The 19,917-nt window shown below is 39.9% G+C and overlaps 3 protein-coding genes across 10 annotated transcripts in view; 2 read left to right on the top strand and 1 right to left on the bottom strand.

Annotated features, from left to right (window-relative positions):
- Positions 1–4,766: 4,766 nt before the first annotated feature.
- Positions 4,767–18,160, top strand: LOC116257081 (uncharacterized). The gene is made up of 5 exons (XM_031633695.2): positions 4,767–5,103; positions 5,513–5,645; positions 15,326–15,450; positions 15,561–15,707; positions 17,829–18,160. Exons 1-5 carry the CDS (start codon positions 4,849–4,851, stop codon positions 17,961–17,963), a joined length of 795 nt encoding a protein of 264 aa, XP_031489555.1. The 5' UTR covers positions 4,767–4,848; the 3' UTR covers positions 17,964–18,160.
- Positions 8,247–10,058, top strand: LOC126410195 (uncharacterized). Its single transcript, XM_050078571.1, has 2 exons — positions 8,247–8,934; positions 9,228–10,058. Exons 1-2 carry the CDS (start codon positions 8,268–8,270, stop codon positions 9,269–9,271), a joined length of 711 nt encoding a protein of 236 aa, XP_049934528.1. The 5' UTR covers positions 8,247–8,267; the 3' UTR covers positions 9,272–10,058.
- Positions 18,161–18,409: 249 nt separating the features above from the next.
- LOC116257716 (uncharacterized) overlaps positions 18,410–19,917 on the bottom strand; it is a 99,026-nt gene continuing 97,518 nt past the window's right edge. For all 8 annotated transcript variants that reach the window (XM_050078797.1, XM_031634674.2, XM_031634672.2 and 5 more), the window contains 4 exons: positions 19,482–19,551; positions 19,336–19,410; positions 18,852–18,943; positions 18,410–18,754 (listed from right to left, as the gene is read on the bottom strand). In XM_050078797.1, coding sequence (XP_049934754.1) covers positions 18,634–18,754; positions 18,852–18,943; positions 19,336–19,410; positions 19,482–19,551 — 358 coding nt within the window. In that variant the 3' untranslated portion in view covers positions 18,410–18,633. The remainder of the gene's footprint in view (positions 18,755–18,851; positions 18,944–19,335; positions 19,411–19,481; positions 19,552–19,917) is intronic.

The following is a 19,917-nucleotide window of genomic DNA, read 5'->3' as shown; positions in this document are numbered from 1 at the left end:
CATATACCACAACATGCAAATGCTACACAAGGGCTACAATATCACATTCAATAGTCACACACAATTCATGCATATTGCATCATTCATATCACTTCTTTCATATTCTTTCATTTACATTAACTTTAGTGAATTGACAGTTCTTGTGGGTGCAAACACAGGTACGTGCACATCGCGGGCGGCCTACAGCCGAGAGACACCCCCTGTGGTGACCCATAACAGTATGAATCCATTCCCGCTGCAGCGATAGAACAGTCATCCATGAATATGTGAATTCTAAGGAGAGATACTCAGCATTTCCTAGGACACCCAGGTTGGGAAGGTAGGAGCCCAACGCTCCAAGCACATCACACAACAATACATTAAGCCTTGCACCGCCTGTGCTTCGAACAGGCGGGACTAGTGGCGAAAGCGGGACAACTCCCAAACACATAGCCACATCCCACTGTCCTCTCATCCCTTATTCTTTCATTATTATTATTATAATTACACATTAACAAAAAGACTGGCTAGTTCATGAGGTTGGTTCACTTCACGAATGCACTCATACCTTCAATTACCTCCACACGAGGGCCACACGTAGCATTAACAGTCTTAGCTAGCCGTCATAACAATATGGGTACATCTACCATCTAATCTCGTTTAATTGCATCATTGCCCACGGTAATACATATGCAACAAATCGCCATATTCACATTCATAAAAATTCACATATCAAACACATCGATCATATCTTTCAAAACTTAACTAAATTCCGAAGAATAGTCTCGATCTGTGATGGCTCGTAACTGTCCTACACAATTATCATTCTATGATGCTCTTTAGTGCACAATCGGGGTCGATGAGACACTCGACTCGATATCTCATCTCATCTGTCCTAAACAGTTATCAATTCTAACATGCATATGCAAATGCGTAACAATTTTCAAAACAAGCTTCTAATAGTTTTCTAAAACAAAACTTGTCACATGACAAATCATTCACAAAATGACTGGCTAGCTCATGAGGTTGGTTCATTTTACAAGTGCACCTACACCTCCAATTGCCTCCACAAAAGGGCTACACATAACATTAACAGTCTTAGTTAGCCGTCATAACAATACGAGTACAACTACCATTCAATTGCATTATTGCACATGGCAATGCATATGCAACAAATCACAATGTTCACAATCACACACATCAGTCACATCTTTCAAAACTTAACCAAACCACAAAGAGTAGTCTCGATCCGTGATTGGCTCGTAGTTGTCTTAGGCAAGTATCATTCTATGATGTTTTTTAATGCATGATTGGGGTCGAGGAGATACACAACTCAATACCTCACCTCATCTGTCATAAGCAGTTATGAGTTCTAGCATGCACATGCAATTGCATAGTATTTTTTTTTTAACAAAACTTATCGTATAAGCATTCAATTTCCATGTATATACATTTTCATTCCAGTACATCACAAACATTCAGTCACATCATAAACACAGGATTCAACAATTCTGAACACACATCCAAAGGTTGGCCCCAGGCAGGGAATTGCTTAGAATGTCGCTATACCTGTCGCGCGTCCACAAAACACTTCAAAATATCTCGAGCTACAAACTGCGTTGCTCAAGGTCTACTTAACGTGCCCGGTGTACCTGCAAACACAATCAAGCAGTAAGTTTTTTATTCGGATCGCTATCCAATTAATACAAATCTGACAATAAAATCATTGAGGCATGTCATTGCCTCCAAAGAGTGTCGACCCACAAAGCCCTCCAAAATGTCTCTTCCCAACCCTAGAGGTTGTCACCAAATGATTTATGTCCTGAGCTTTCGATTCAACCAATCACTAATACACTTTTTATTTGCTTCCATAGTTGAGGCGACTTCCCAATAGTTACACCCATCTCATGTACTCTTTCCCAACAAACGCCACAATTCACATATTCATAATAGTATGCACCACATAATCCAAAAAATGGTTTTAAATTTTCTCAACCACATCAAATTTCTACCATATTTCTTAATTGCTTCGAAAGTCAACCCATAGTGCTAAAGAGGTAGATATACACGTGGATTCTCGTCCTTCTCAAAATAATCCTAATTTTTTTCCAAAATAGTAACATTGCTAGCATGCAATCTAAATCATCAAATCATGAGTCTAGCACTCAAATAATAATTATACATGCTCTAATAGATAACATTCAACAATTTAAGCTCAATTAGGCTTTGCTCACCTCAAATTTAGAGTCTTAGCTACTGCAGTCCTTCCGGCAGCCACCTCACGTGTTCGAGAGATCCTCAAACGGCTAAAATCTCTCAATGCTGCCACCACCAAAGCATGCTAGTCACTATTAAAAGGGGGAGAAAGCGTCCCCAAACTGCAATCCATTCAACAGCCACAAAAAAATCGAAATCAGTGAAAATGAAGTTTAAGAGAGGGGTATGCCGCAAGAAGAGCCCACGGTAGCGGTGAGGGTGGCTGAAACAAGTGAGAGAGGGCGTTGACAAAGAGGAGAAACTGAGAGAGAGAGGGTTCGGACAAAGGGGAGAGACAAGAGAGTGGCGGAGGAAGGGGGATAGCACGGGAGAGAGAGAGGGAGAAAGAGAGAGAAGGGATGGGGAGAGAGGTGCGAGTGAAGAGCGTGCGAGAAAGAGGGGGATTCGACAGGGAACCAACATGCTTACCTACGCGTCGCCGTTAACCTCCGTGACGGGCTCTTCACGCAAGCGGGTCCGGGTCTGGACTCGACCCAACCCACCCAAAAAGTCGAGTGTTACAATATGTATATTTATATTAAACCAAAATTCTCGTACTTTTACCTCAATTTCATCACTACATAAAAATTCAATGGCCCATATTAAGTTTAAAGACATATAAGTCTAATTATATATTTAAAATACTAAAATACATGGAACAAACAAATGAGTTTCCTTAATTGCCATTTTTTGTCTTATTTGAGGGGTATTTTAATATCTTAATAATAAACTAAGTTTCAGTTTTTTTAACAGAATCTCCACCTCGGGACATTATTATTAATAACCCAAAGAATTCTCATCAGCCCTGGCATATTAAAGTTATATACATAACCCAAATAATTATCTATCTACCAAAAGGAATTTGGTAGAAACGAGATCATTAGGTCAGAGACAAAACTAAATCATTTAAATGTGATGTTTAAGGTTTTTTTTTTCTTTTTTGCAATCTAACCTTATTGATATGATATTAAAAATAAAATACACTTAGATCATTTTTTTTTTTACTTTACTAGTCCTTTCACAAAAGCAAACATGAATGACTCTCATACGATCAACATTTTGATAATAGAAAAATCTACACTTTTCATAAAAAAAAATATGAAAATAGTTTTTATAAATATATTAAGATGTTCATATTTCATTTAAAATCATTTTTAGCAAAAAAAATAAAGAGTTTAGTTTTTGTCCCTAAGTGTGTATATATATATATATACTCACAATTTTACCTCAATGCCCTAGCTACATATCATAACATTTTTTCTGCCAACACATTTCTTGCCACATTGAGTGAACCTATTAACTTGTTCTGTTTTTCAGGGAGATCAATTAATTGTATTGGAGAAGCTACCCACGTTTGCAAATAAACAGATAGAGTTTCAAGAAGATACATGTTCATTTACCAAATCGTTTGGCATAAAAATAAAAATTGGTAATGAATAAAAAAATAGCAACATAAATAATTTTAAAAAATAAACAAGAAAACATACTTTCACCTTTACTAATGTATTTTTAATAAAAATAATGCACAATTTTTAATTTCATACTAATATTTCACGTTCAAAAGGTGATATATGTGGTTTCATTATTAAAGATGCAGTAGGGAATGTTGGATCCACTAATGAGTTTGCTTGGTTATAGAGAAGAAGAGAAAAGAAGGTGCTAGTATATACAGTTAGATACAACAATGAAACACCAATAAAATGATAAGATAATGTTGTACATGAAGGTAACTTTACAGAGTGACACATTGTTCAAAATGATATATTTAAAGTTATATGTACTTCTTTACCATTAATTAGATATGCTTTTCATATCTAATTGAGACATTTCATCAAATTCTAATAGTGTAGTAGATGTCATCTGAACCAAAATAATAGCATTTACACTTTAGATGTAATGGATAATGAAAAAAATGCCTATAATAATGACTATATTTTTATACTTGCTTCTCGAATTCAATATGACATTGAGGCTTATGAATAGTCGTCGTGTCAGCAGTACACTCAATTGCCTTTTATTGGACATAGTGGTGACCAAGTAGCATTTGCTCCTTCACTTTCCACCTTTCAAACCTCTTTCCTACAACGTTTTCCTACAACGTGCAACAAGCAGCATAACTACACTCTATCATGCATGTAGTGAATATAATTTCAATCCAATATCCTTTATCTACATTGCATTATAGTTTACTAGAGTGTCATTTACAAGAATATGGCCACATGCTTCAAAGGCAGGAAGGGTTGAATGCCTCTTGACCAAGTAGGGAGAGTGAGGTCTACGGACTTCAGTTAGATCCAAAACAACGGATTCACTAGGCACTCCTTTGGAATCCATGCTTGAATAATTGTTGACAGCTTGAATTGGAAGCATAGTTTGTAGTCACACACAAAGATGGCAAAATCTACTGAACAAAAGATGAATTTTGAAATTTTGGACGTGGCGACCACGGTCATCGTGATCTCAATGAAATCCCAAATGAAGCTAGGCGCTTGAATGCAGAAAGGTGTTAACGAGTCCTTGGTCGAACGAGTCGAGCATAGTGGAGCTCAGAGTTGGTAGGTTCAATTCACAGCAGTTGCTTGGATCACCGAAAAGTTTCTTTAAACCGCGGAAATGCGGGGGGCAGTCGACGTGAGAGAGAGAGAGAGAGAGAGAGAGAGAGAGATGGACATGGAGATCGATGAACCCCAGAAGACGGATGATGAGGCATGCACTTTGACGGACGATGAACTCTTCCGAGCAGCCGAAGCCGGGAAGATCGGGGTTCTCCGGCAACTCTCCGGAGATGAAATCGCCAGAGCGTCGTCCCTGAGGAACGAAGATGGCCGGTCTCTCCTCCATGTCGCCGCTTCTGCCGCCCAAACTGAGGTCTTCCTCTCTCCCTCTCTTTCTTTCTAGGGTTTGGAATGGGAGGTGACTTCTATAGTTCACCATGCGACGCTTTGAGTTTTTAGTTAAAGATTTGGTCGTGCCAACTAGAGAATCATCCCAGATTTTTGCGTTTGCCGTGGAAGACATAACACCGTTTTGACGACTGCTATAAACAAATAATCCATTCGAAAGAACCCCATCGTCCTTGACCATGCAATCCGGTTTAGCAGCAGTGGAGCTCCCAATAAGTTCGTCATTTTTCTGTATTACACATCTTCACAATCGAATGACTAATATGAAATAGGTAGATGGTATCTGTTCTCTTACGATCTTTTGTCATTATCTAGGTATAATATAAAATAAATAGGTGGTTTCACCCAGTTTCCGTTTTCTCTTCTCAATTTAGGTAGTGGACTATCTGTCATCACTTGAGCAATTTTCGGGTTGCATCAACAGTAAGGACGAGGAAGGCTGGGCACCCCTTCATTCTGCTGCAAGCAGTGGGCGCGTAGATATCCTCGAAATTTTGCTCAATAGAGGTGCGAATGAAGTCCGTAGGAACATTGTCTACTATTTTTATTCCTTCTATCATTCCTCCCTAGATAGTTTATACTTTATACTTAAAACTATTAAGTATATCCTTTATGAAACTGTGGCACATCCAATGGCTTGCTGGAGCAAGTAACTGTATTTTCTGTTCGACTAGTGGAGAAGTATAACGCTTACCGGCCACCTTCAGAGCCTCCTAGCTCAAAACCAAGCATAGAACGAAGGTCAGGATTGAAAATGCCATGTGCACAAACGCTCGTGCTTGTGTTTCAGGCTTTCAGGACCTGAAAATAGGATGAGGTTACTTTCATGGTCGATTGCTTATTCGGGTGCTAGATGAATTTATTAAAGACACTATGCAACACTTTATGACATGACATGACATGCCATGACTCTCTCTCTCTTTCGCCTTTTTCTTGTTTGTTAAATAGGGAAATTTTGATTTGAGGTACTAGCGTTACCATGTTCTTATGCAGTTATCATCTTGTCCTTGCAAAATATTACATTATTATCATATAATTCTTCACCTTGAGGAGAAACTCACACTAAACTGGACAAATTTGTCCTTGTCGTTGCAAATATTATCTTACTGTCATATGATCATCAGAGCATTCAACACAATTGGTAGAATAGGGTATATTTCATTCCCATTTTTTCCTTCCAGCACTTTGTTGTCATAGACTCATAGGAGAAAGTGGTCACTTGGTGGTAAGTGCGTCATGCACCAAATTGATGCAGGACTGCAGGTGTGTGTCCAACTAGGTCAATATGGTGCAGGTGTGTATGCATAAGAAATTTCAGGAAAGCAAGGTTGGCACATAAAAAGGGTATCACATGGAGCATCTTGGGTTGACAGTCGCCAGGGGCTGCTCATTGAGGAGGCTGAGTTCGGCCTTGTACACAGATATATAATCAAGGTTTGGAAGAGGGAGTTAAAGGGAGGGTGTGGAGGCATTGGGCAAGCCGAGTTTTTTCATCAGGCGTACAACCTTGAAGAGGAGATATCCACATGCATTACTGGTGTGTCGTGGTCTTTGCTTAATTAAGAGATACCTTGAGGGGCCAGAGCATGATTATTCAAACCTAGAAAGGATATGCTTGGAATTAGTGTTTGCAGTGCAACAGCTTATAAAATAAATCTATTGGAACATCACAGTTGGCTCATATGAAGAGCACATCCACAGATTTCACACCATAAACTTTGTTCTCAAGCCTTTTTAAAGTTTAACTACCAAGTACCAAGAGGATATCAGTAAGGTCATCAAAATGGTTAACAATGTTCTGTAAATTCAAAATGATAAGATAAATCAATTGCTTAGCTTCCGAAAACCCAAAGATTCATTGAATTGATTGTTCTTACTATTTGTGAATGTGGAAAAAACAGATTTTAATTGCTTGGGACATATTATATGGTTAAATGAAGTAAAGGAATAGAAATGCTTGCATCAAATAATTCATTCTTAAGTTTCATTTCTCTTAAAAGGCAACAAGAATGTTGTGCCATGTTTCATCAACACACTAAAGGGGTAATTTGAGATATGCACACATAATAATATCTGTTAGAATATCTTGTATAGGGAACCGGGTCTGGATATGGACCCGGTCCCATGGGCGCGGGTACCGAGGGTGGCTCGGTACCCTAGGCGGGCCTCCCTCTTATATTATCTCACATATTGTGTAATTGTTGATTAAGTGAAAATAATATTCTCTCTCCTAGGGTTGCGGTCTTGCCCCTAGGTTAGAGCTTCTCCGTGGTTTTTCACCTCTTACTGAGGTTTTCCACGTATATCGTGTGTTTCTTCTCCATTATCTTCTTGCGTTGCTTGTTTCTACATGGTATCAGAGCCAACGCGTGTGGATTCTTTGGTGTGATCGTGGAGTTTCTGACTTTTTTTCCGCCGCCGTTGGAGTTCCTTGTTTTTCCCGCCGCCCGCCGCTGTTGACGTTTCCGCGGCCGCCGCTGTTTTTTCTGCCACTGCCGCTGACGTTTTTCGCCCACCGCCACTGACGTTTTTCGCCCACCGCCGCTGACATTTCCGCCACTGCCGCCGCTGCGTTTCCGCCGCTGGTGACCTGCGGCGCCGCTGTTCTTCCGCCGCTGCTAGGGTTTCTCTCGCCGCCGCCGTCAGGCCTTACGTCTCTTCCGCCTTGGTTCTTCCACCTTCGCCGCCGCTTGTCTTGTTTTCTCTTGGGCTGGTGCCGCGTGTCCTGGTGTTGGATATTGCCTTCCTGTGGGGATTGTGATGGCAGAAGAGATGACTTGCAAGATCGATGCTGCCTTTGACTCGGGCAGTCATACCAAGAGCGAGAACTTGCCTGTTCAAGTCACCTCCATTCGGCTGAACAAAGACAACTATCTCTCTTGGTCTGCTGCACTTGAAATAGGGATTACCAGTCGCGGTCGTCTTCCCTATATCACTGGGGAGAAACCTGCACCTTTTAAAACGGATCCACAATGGGCGACTTGGGCGTTGGAAGATAGCCAAGTTAAAGTATGGATCATTAGTTCTGTTTCCGCTGATATTCAGCTCCTGATCTTGCGTAAGTCGACTGCATATGACATGTGGACTGTGCTTGCAAGGATGTATGGCCGTAAGAAGAGAGTCTTGCGCATGTACCAAATCAAACGTGGCATCTACTCCCTTAAACAGGGTGACTTGTCTGTTGCATCCTTCTTTGCAGCCCTGAAGACTAAATGGGAGGAACTGGACTATCATGTGAATGATGACTGGCATTGTGGTTCTGATCATGCCCTGTACCGGGAAAAAGAATGGATGGACCGGACCTTCATTTTCCTTGGAGGATTACGTGATGAATTTGAATCCATTAGGAGCCAAATTCTAAACTGTGACGAGATTCCTGGGATTGAGGAGGTGTATGCCGGGGTAGAATCTGAGGAACAACGTCGCCAAGTCATGCATATTGACTCCAGCCAGGGGAGTTCTCCCTCAGCGTTTGTTAGCCGTGCCTCTAGGACTGGACAACGTCCTGTTCGGCGTTGTAGTCATTGTAACAAGTTGGGGCATTCTGTGGATTTTTGTTGGGATATTCATCCCGAGAAGAAACTTGTTCGTGGTCGTCCTCCTTCTAGTCGGCGAGGGTCGTCTGTGCTTGACTCTAGTCAGGGTAATTCATCACATGTTGAAAAATCAAAGCTTTCCTCTGAGCAAATCAAGGAGTTGCAAGCTTATATCAGCCGGCTTTCTACTACACAAGAGGAAACTTCCACGACCGAGGGAGCTAAGTTAGCTCAAGCTCTTGTGGCCACAAGTGATCAAGGTAATCCCTCCCATGGTGATTGGATTGTTGACAGGGGGGCTACACATCATATGACAGGGGATCCTAAGCTGTTTCAAGAATACAAATTGTCTTCAGGGCAGCAACGCGTGTCTATGGCTGATGGGTCTTCTATCTCTGTGGCTGGAAAAGGGAGTTTGTCCTTGTTAAATAAATATTGTCTGCATAATGCTCTTCATGTTCCCAATATTCCTGTGAACTTGTTATCTGTCAGCAGTATTACCAAAGAACTAAATTGTAATCTGATTTTCTCGGCTGACCATTGTTTTCTACAGGACTTGGTGACGGGGAAGAAGATTGGGATTGGTTCGGTTATTGATGGGCTCTACAGACTGCCCGTGCAAGTTGCGTCTGCATTGATTTCAGCCACTAGTGGACAGTTGTCAGGTGTGGAAGACAGGTCTATCATTATGCGATGGCACGAGCGTCTTGGACATCTCCCATTCCAGTTGATCAAGAAGTTGTTTCCTAGACTTTTTACGTTTGTTTCCATTGACTCCTTCACATGTGAAGTGTGTCAGTTGGCTAAGCATGTCAGGGCTTCGTACTCTATTTCTTTCAATAAAACCACCCGTCCATTTGCTTTGGTTCATTCTGATGTTTGGGGTCCTTCGGGAGTACCCACGTGTCGTGGTTTTCATTATTTTATGACTCTTATTGATGACTACTCCCGTTGTACGTTCGTGTACCTGTTGAAAGAACGTAGTGACGTTCCGGTCATTGTAAAAAATTTTGTGGCTTTTGTTGAGACTTAGTTTCAGACCTCTGTTCAGGTTTTCCGCACTGATAATGCTAGAGAGTATGTCTCTCAATCTCTAGATGATTTCTTGAAGAGTAAGGGTATTGTTCATGAAACGTCCTGTAGTTACACACCTCCCCAAAATGGCGTGGTTGAACGTAAGAATCGCCATTTATTAGATGTCACTCGGGCTATTATGTTCCATCGGCAGCTTCCTAAGCGCTACTGGGGTGATGCACTTCTCACTAGTGCCCACCTTATTAATCGTATGCCTACCCGTGTGTTGCAGGGTCATTCCCCATATTCTATGCTGTGGCCCACTCAGAATCCCTGGCCTCTTACTCCTCGGGTGTTCGGGTGTGTCTGTTTTGTTCATGACCATAGTCCCACCTTCAAGAAACTTGACCCTCGATCTATCAAGGCTGTCTTCCTGGGGTATTCCTCCACTCAGAAGGGATACAAATGTGTTGATCCTACCACTTCTAAAGTCTGTCTCCCGGGATGTTACTTTTCATGAGCATGAGGCGTACTTTCCTGTGAATCCTTTTCAGGGGGAGTGTCTAGGGAACAGTAGTGAAGAGTATTCCTCAAATCAATTGATTCAGTTTATGGACTTCTTGGATTACAAGGTTAGTCACAGTGTGGCAGACACAGTCAGAGATGGTAGACACAGTCACACGGACGGGGGCCTTGTTGTCAATCAGTCCACAGCTCGTGATCACTTGTTTGGCCAGGTGTACACCAGGAAGAAGACAGATGTGGTTGAGAATGTTGATATAACCAATCCCAATCCTGTGAGTTCCCTGAATGACCCAAGTCAAATCGATGAAGAGCTTCCTATAGCCTTGCGCAAGGGCACCAGGTCATGTACTTCTCATCCTATTCAGAGATTTGTCTCTTATGCGAAACTTAGTAAGGATTACAAATGCTTTATTACATCCTTGTCTAAGTCTGTGATTCCCAGGTGTGTGGAAGATGCTAGAGAGGATCCTAAATGGCTACATGCCATGACAGAGGAGATGGAGGCCTTGGCGAAAAATGATACTTGGGAAGTAGTTGATATTCCCAAGGGGACTCATTTAGTTGGTTCCAAGTGGGTGTTCAATGTGAAATACAAACAGGATGGCACCGTGGAGAGGTATAAGGCTCGTCTTGTTGCAAAGGGGTTCAGCCAAAAATATGGTATTGATTACCTTGAAACCTTTGCCCCTGTTGCTAAACTGAAAACTGTGAGGGTCATCTTAGCACTTGCAGTGCAAAAGAAGTGGAGCATGAATCAACTTGATGTCAAGAATGCCTTCTTGAACGGCTATCTACAAGAAGAGGTCTACATGAGCATGCCTCCTGGATATGTTCAAAGCGGAAAATGTTGTCATCTCAAGAAAGCCTTGTATGGGTTAAAGCAGTATCCTAGAGCATGGTTTGAAAGGCTGAGGATAGTAATGAAGACTAATGGATACAAACAGGGAAATGGTGATCACACCTTATTCATTAAGCAGAGAAATGGCCTGGTGAGTCTTCTTCTTGTGTATGTTGATGATATGATAGTCACAGGTGACGATGAAGAAGAAAAAAGGAAGATGAAGGAAAGGTTAGCTGCCGAATTTGATCTTAAAGATTTGGGTAAACTAAGGTACTTTCTGGGAATCGAGATTGCTCGGTCAGAGACAGGGCTTGTTATGAGCCAAAGAAAATACACTCTAGATCTTTTAAAGGAGACAGACAAACTTGGATGTAGGCCATTTCTAACTCCAATGGAGTCTGGTACAAAGATAAGCATCAAAACTGGCAACATCCTTGATGAGGAAGGAAAAGTGAGGTATCAGAGGCTGGTTGGTAAGCTCATCTATCTTACTCTTACTCGCCCTGATATTACGTATGCTGTGAATGTGTTGAGTCAGTTTATGCATGCTCCTACTGATTGTCACTGGAAGAGTGCAGAAAGAGTGTTGGGGTACCTAAAGAATGACCCAGGGAAAGGATTACTCTATACTCAGCAAGACCAACTTAATATTGAAGGATACTCTGACGCAGATTGGGCAGGATGCACTGATACTAGGAGGTCTACCACAGGGTACTGCATCTTTCTGGGGGGTAACCTGGTTGTATGGAGAAGTAAAATGCAAGAAATTTGCTCTAGATCCAGTGCTGAGGCTGAATACAGGGCTGTGGCTATGGGAGTTACAGAAATGCTATGGTTAAAGATTCTCCTAGCGGATATTGGAGTTGAAACGGAAGAAAAGATGAAGATGTACTGTGACAACAAGTCTGCGATTAACCTTGCAAACAATCCCGTCCTTCATGACAGAACTAAACATGTGGAGATTGATCGCCATTTCATACGGGAACGTATAGATTCCAAGGAGTTGATCCTGCCGTACATGAAGTCTGAAGATCAAATTGCCGATGTTTTGACCAAAGCCTTATGTACATCTCAATTCGAGAAAAATGTGAGCAAGCTTGGCATGTTTGACATGTATGCCAAGCTTGAGGGGGAGTGTTAGAATATCTTGTATAGGGAACCGGGTCTGGATATGGACCCGGTCCCATGGGCGCGGGTACCGAGGGTGGCTCGGTACCCTAGGCGGGCCTCCCTCTTATATTATCTCACTTATTGTGTAATTGTTGATTAAGTGAAAATAATATTCTCTCTCCTAGGGTTGCGGTCTTGCCCCTAGGTTAGAGCTTCTCCGTGGTTTTTCACCTCTTACTGAGGTTTTCCACGTATATCGTGTGTTTCTTCTCCATTATCTTCTTGCGTTGCTTGTTTCTACAATATCAAAAGCAAAGCAAAATTTGTAAACTTTGCATAGTAAAGAACAAATATAAGCTCATAAATTGAATTAATAACTCATTTAGCAGCACCAAACTTGAGTTTAGTTAAATCTATTATGCATTATTTGAAGGCACTTTTGACGGTTGATTTTGGTGAGTCAAGGCAGTATTAGCACCTGCTGTGGGTATGCTGACAGGCTTAAAGAGTTAAAGTAGTGCAGATATCTAGGCAGAGGGCTGTGTGTGCCCTTGCTTTTCTCTCTCTCTTTTCGGTCAAGAGAAAAGTCGAAACAGGATCAGACTTGGCAAGTAAGAGGTATACATGTGGTGCTGAGCCAGGTCCAAGGTGGGCATCAACTAGTTCTTGGATGGTTGTTGCTTATGAGTTCTGTCCCAGCCATTCTGTTGGCTTTCGGAGTATTGGCATGAGCACTTGGCTACCTGGAACCATGTGACCGTGATACTAGTTTAGGCACATGCCTGCTATTCCTTTTTGTTTCTTAAATAAGTATTGCTTCTTTATGCATGTTAGCATGTAGAAATATTATCTTTCACATTTCTCCATGTGCATGTATTTGATATACGTGCATCTTAACATTCTATATGTTTATACGGGCGTGTATTGCATGCAATTTCAAGTATTGCTCCAAAACAACATCATTTATATATTGGATGTTTGAGTTGCTTATGAGCTTCAGCATTTAAAAGAAGGAACTTTGTTATCATTTTTATAAAGGACAATTTTCCTCTATTTTGCTTGTTTGGCTGATATGCGAATCAGGTTTGAAACATAATTTTGGGCCCGAATGAAGGTTTTTTTTTTCAAATAAATAAATAAATAATATTATAAAAATATACGGAGCCTTGCGAAACAAGATTTTGTTTTGGGCAGTCAGGTCTCTCAAAACCTCAATGCCATGTTAGTGGGGAGCAATAACGGAGGCCAAACAAATATATCAACCATTCTAACAGAGGCCCATTGCCTATGGGTGGGAAAAATTGTTAGGTCCTTTTTAAAACTTGGGCCCGTGTTTTTTGTTCACTGACGAAAAAAGATGGTCACCTGGGGTTAGCATGAAGCTTTTTCTTTTCCCCAAAATTTAAACCAAATGCCACTTGCCCAGTCAATAGTGGCCAGGAGATGGTCACAAATGTTCTTCCCTGGCTTCCTACTGCCCAAGGAGTGACAACACAACTAGAAGTCTAGAACTTTTTGTGGTTGTCAAAACAAACCATGAAAACTAGGTTTATTTAGAAACCTGGTTTTGGACAAATTTGGTTCCCCAAAAGCCTGGTCCAGAGGGTAAACAGATGCTTTGTATCACCAGGTTTTGTCCATTGTCGTTCAAAGAGGACTTACATGCTTATTTGATTATGCTTCAGCATTGAATCTAATTTTGTCCTCCTATGCTGATCTGCTTTTAATAGTATGTATATGCAGCCAATATCCTTTTATGTGTTGCTGACTTGGTTCTTAACATGCTAAGTCACACGGGTGCGGGTGCGATACGGGTGCGGATATGGGGATACGGATACGGACACGGCAATTTTCACAATTCTCGGATACGCGGATACGGCAAATATAATATTATCAAAAATTATAAATTGAAAAAAAAAACATTAAATTAATAGTTCACTATAAAAGTCACAAACAAAACATTGTTTATCAAAAAACATTGTTTATCAATATCATCATTCTATTAATTTATCAGAAAAACAAAAAAAACCCCAAAGAGAAAGGGAGAAGAGCTCAACTTAACTTAAAATCTGTTTTTTTTTTTTTTTGGTTCGGATCGGGTCTAATCCAGACCCGATCCAAAACGTATCCGTGCCGTATCCACACCCGTATCCCCGTATTGACACGGATACATGGGCCAAATAGGCGTATTCGTGTGACTTAGGGGCGCAGCAAGTGGTATTTGTTCAGCAACTGCTCAGGGTTTACGTATTTATGATCATCAAACTGTCGGTGCTCACAAAGTGGGGAACATCTCAACCACAGTTTAAGGCCCCTAAATTCAGGACCCAACTAGCAGTGGATTGATTGGTACCCCAGTGACTTAGCGAGATCAAACTTCATGTTTTTTCGTATGTAAGACGCATTTATATATGTGTTCATATAAAACGTTTAATAATATATTTGACAGTAGTTGTGGCATAACATATTTGTCTATGCCCATTTTTTAAATAGTATAATGAAAATGTTAATAAAATTCATGGGCACATCATAGTAATATATGCAATTTATTTAGTTCATTTAATGTGTGTGTGTTTTTTATGGACATGTCACATACAGGAGTGACCGAGTTGAATCATGCTAAAACTCATGTAACTTGATGTATAGGTAGGTAAAGCTCAGATCCCTCAACTAAGTCATTTCATGACTTGACCGAGTCTTGTTGACTTCCTGGTTGTTCATTTTGTTTACCAGGCAGGTCACCAAGTCAGATGAGCTAGATGATTGATCTGAGTTTGGCCAGTTTTCAAATACCATTATCAACAGGTTGATTGTTATCATGAACAAAATTTTTAGTGTAAAAGGAATATATATCAAGGTTCAGCTCTGGAACCTCCAACTACTACTAACTTGGGTTGTGAGTTCAGCTCATCATGATTTTAGATGGCTATCCCAGACTTGGTTTGCATACAATCCACAATCTAATATAGAGCTCCCGCCATTAGCTAGTTTGTCCTTCTAATTTGGATAGAAACATGGCACCTTTCCTTTTGGTTGTTAGATGAATTTTATGTGCACGCTGCAAGTCTAGGCTTCAATTGCATGGTTGTTCCTAGTGTAATTACTTCAGGTGTTATTAGAAGGTTTGAATACAATAACTTATTAGGCCTAGCCATGAACAGGGGGTGACATCAACTTAACAAACAATGGTGGCCGCACAGCACTTCATTATGCAGCCAGTAAAGGTTGGCTGAAGATGGCTGAAGTTCTTATATCTCATGGGGCAAAGATTAATAAAAAAGATAAGGTTTTAATGTTTTCCAACTCGGAGCTTTCTATGCGTTCTTTTTGTCATTATCTAGTTTTAACGTTATGGTTCTTAGTTCCATAAACATGTTCCTCTGCGTACCTTTTTAGGTTGGTTGCACACCACTTCATCGAGCAGCCAGCACAGGTAACATTGAATTATGTGAGTTTCTGATTGAAGAGGGAGCAGAAGTCGATGCTCTTGACAGAAGTGGGCAGACGCCTCTTATGCATGCTGTAATATGTGAGAACAAACAGGTACACATGTTCAATAAAATGAAATCAAACAAGTGTACAGAGCATGCAAGTCTTGATGTGCTAAAAGCTTTCTGTGCTAATTTCTTATTTGATAAATCATAAATGTTTCCTTCTCCAGGACAGAGTACTTGATAAATGAGTCACAGCTTTCCATGCTGTTTAGTTGGATTACTAGACTTTACATTTCATAGGATGACCTTAGATCTTTTACTCGTGAGGGAGGGAAATGGTGTGCTAAAGAACGATCTTAGCCTTTGATTTTTTCCACATTGATGGTTGAGAGAAAGAGAAGAAAAGAAAGTTGTGAATTAATACTAGATGACCAAAACGCTGAAACTCCTTTTTCTCCCAACCATCAATGTGAATAAAAATCGAAGGACGAGATTGTTCCTTGGCACCTATCCGTTTCTCTATGATAGAGCAACTTTGCAGATTACAGCTACCTGTTTGCCTGAATACCCAGGTTAGGTGCTACCTTTTCTTAAATTCCTGATGTGGACCTGTACCTCAAAAGAAAGGGAATGATTTGCTGCAAACTAGTGTGGAGAAAAAAGTCAAAGTCTTTTTAGTTTTTACTATAGGTTCTTTGAGGTTTCAAAAGACACAGGTCTCTTTTCAATATCTCTTTTTCTTTAAGTTAGAATGTATACTCATTTGACTTACCAAGTATGAAAGGAAGTTCTATTCAGAATTTCTATTCTGATAATATATGTCACACATGTTTTGAGAAGATCATGAACTGATGTTCTTGAAATCTAATTTATGTTGTATTTCTTCTTATCTTTAGTGGTTTCTTGTATGCTTTTATGGTGAAAAGATATATTTTACTTTATAACTCAACCTTTAGGAAGTTGTTTTAGTTTCTCATTTTGTTTCTAAGTCACACGGGATGCGGCCCAACACGACACATGACTTGGTCAAACCGAATTGGGTGCTGTTGCCCGCACATGTTCTTTTCTTTTGTTTTTTTTTTCATTTTTTTCCTTCTCCTATCTTGCCCTCTTCTTTTTTCTCTCTTCTCTCTCTCCCCCCTTATTTTATTTAATAAAGCTTTGAATTTTGTATGAGATTAAGGTAACCTTGATAAAAAAACATTTAAAAATATAGACAAGTAAAATTACTTATATAATAAATAACATATATATGTATGTCACTCACACACACATATATTTATATGCTCTCGCCTCACCTGTACTCAATTTTTTTTGGAACTTGCTGCATCCCACACCGGCACCAGCACCGGCACCCCGCACCCTTTTGACATAGTCTTGTTTTTGTCAAGAATTGTCAGTGTTTAAATTTAGATGAAGGGGAGGAATAGAGGTTTAGCCTTCTCATTTTGTTTTTGTCAAGAATTGTCAGTCTTTAAATTTAGATGAAGAGGAAGAATAGAGGTTATCTTTGAAAATAACCTAGAAAAAATAAATTTTGATAAAGGTAAATCTTTTTTTTTTTCAAGTTCATAAACATGTAACAACAAGTATAAGGATATGTACGATATAAGATTGACATTGAGATGATAAAAAGCAGTAACTGTGGATAAAGTTCCAAGACTATTAGGTTTATGAAAGATAATCTTTTTTTAAAAAAAAAAACCTTCTATTTTGGATCTTCAACAAAGTTTTTCTTTGTTGTTATTAGTAACAGAAGAGTATATCTTTGCGTATGGACAAAAGATGTGCTTGACCAAGCATTTGTCCTTTAATGGCCTAAAAGATTAGTATAAATCTTTGAGTAATTTTTTCACAGTTGAATGTCTAATTGAGCCTAAATCATCGCTTGTTGCAGCAGGTGTCATCCATTTTCCAAGAAAAGTAGGCTCGTCTGAGAAACATCACTGACATATTTCATAATGTTGCTGATGTTTAATATTAAAAAAATCATCAGTGTAGTTCTTATGTCCTTTGTTTTGGCCACAAAAAATATTTAATTTCCGAAGAGTAGACAACAGAAAAGATGTGTTGGATCAATGAATTACTTGATGTGGGGTTTCCCGTCTAACAGTGGTCTATTTCAATAAATTTCCTTTCATTCAAACAGTTTATAAAAGACAACATCATGAATTTAATTGAAAACTCCAAGTTTGAATGTAATTCTTTAGTTTGCCTCATTGCATGACAGGTGGCCTTACTTCTAATACGGCATGGAGCAGATGTTGATGTAGAAGACAAGGAAGGTTATACTGTGCTTGGGAGAGCTTCTGAGGATTTCAGACTTTCATTGATCGATGCTGCAAAGGCCATGCTTGAGGGGTGAATTTTTAGAAACGTTTGAACCCACAGGAAAATGGAGAGAAGACCTTATTAGATGAAAAATATCACGAAAATAGATCTTTACCTTTCAGTCGCAATTTTAATTTTGTACCTCGTGTGTGTGGATAAGTTTTCTCGTGGTAATGATTTTGTTCTCTTTGATATCGTGGAAATCAGAAAGGATGACATCTTTCTAGGTAATGGCGGTTTCTGATTTGCATATTTTTCAAACTCCTCTCAGACTGCTATCTAGTAGTGCAACATAATCCAATTAACACTAAATCTCACATTATGAAATGCTCTAAGCACCTAAGCTTGTGGTTGAGCATATGATCGGCTGAGAAAGTTCTCGAGTCAGTTCGTCCCTCCGCTCTCTCTCTCGCGTGGTCTTGTACATTCAAAGGCGGACCAGCCTACGGCAGAAGACACTTTTCATACCAATTCTAAATATGTAAAGCATGTACCACCATAGTGAAAGATTTTTCACTTTGTTAAATCGTAACAAACGACAAATGACTTGCTTATTCTTTGATCACAATGGACATGGCTAAACTGTACATCTATAAATACAATGCATCAAGAACCAACGGCACACTGACATTCACTAATTCGCCAGCCATCAGAAAGAAAAGTAGAAAAGTTACAAACTGGATCTTCAACTGCAACCAGCACCATCAAGATAAGCCTCTACTGTTGGTTGACGAAGCAGATGAAAGTAACCCAGGTCTCTGGTATATATATTTTGTCCTTGGGTCCACAATAAAGCCTTTTCCTCCGTTCACCTCGATATCATGCCTGCATAGGCCAGAATTAGAGATGAAAAACCACAAAACTGCAACCAAGTGAGGACATTAAATAAAATAGGATTATTCCATGCCAATCAAGCACGCACTGGAAGACAAAATCTGGGATGCTCAATTGTTCACATGGAACATAGCTGAACAGCTGAACAAGTCGATCAACATAAATAACTTTCCGCCACACCTGTAAAAGACGCAAATATTTCAGCCTGCTTCCTAAAAATTCCAGCTTATGAAAAATTGCATTTGCTACTGAAACCCCCTCATCCTCTTGCCAAGCACATGAAACAATAACATGACACCCAGATAATATGATTTTGCAAGGATGGTTTCATGCAAGCATATGAACACAACCATGCATGGCCCTATGCAAATTCCTCCCTAACACTGCAATATGTCCATGTTTTTCTTCTTAACCAATCAAGGCATTTCTTTTTGTCTCTGCCAACAACCAATGCCGATCAAGGAACTGACAACATATTTGTATAGATCGTTAATCTACATATTTCAATTAACAAACATAAATAGGAGAGAATTGTTGTTGCCATCAGGGGCAGCAAAAGTGCAGCCAAGTACCACTCCATCAACAAACAACTGCAGGGCAAAAACTGCAGCCTTCAATCCCAATGTTGGGTGAAGCACATAAATTGCCTGCAAGAGATGCCCCGATGTCAGAGATAGGGTAAAAATGTCATGGTAGCACTAAGATCAAGTTCACTCACATGCAAATTATGCCGGTGTTTTTGGCCTAAGATTTGCTGCAAGCACTTCATCCATCCTAGATCCAGTTTCCTGTTTGTTCCAATAGCAAATTAATATGTCAAAAAACAAATTAATATGTCAAAAAGTACAAAATAAACAGAGAAACAGCAAGTACACAGCAAGATTACATGCATTAGTACCCAAAGAAAGCCTGCATAGCCCTGTTTCTTTGCAGACTGAGGCATTTCATGTAGCATGCATATGATAAATAGACTACCCATGACGATCCTCAAGGATAAGTCTCCATGTTATATACTGTCAAGTGTTATCTAACTATTTGGAACTACGTGTTTTTGGAACTGATTGTTCCATTCATGTTGACAGGTCCATCAGATATAAATTTCAGGATAAATATATTAAATGTATGTTTATGGGCTATGCAATATAAGGGGTACA

This window comes from Nymphaea colorata, chromosome 7 (assembly GCF_008831285.2).
Source record: "Nymphaea colorata isolate Beijing-Zhang1983 chromosome 7, ASM883128v2, whole genome shotgun sequence".
Taxonomy (NCBI): domain Eukaryota; kingdom Viridiplantae; phylum Streptophyta; class Magnoliopsida; order Nymphaeales; family Nymphaeaceae; genus Nymphaea; species Nymphaea colorata.
This window is presented reverse-complemented; position numbering and strand designations above follow the sequence as displayed.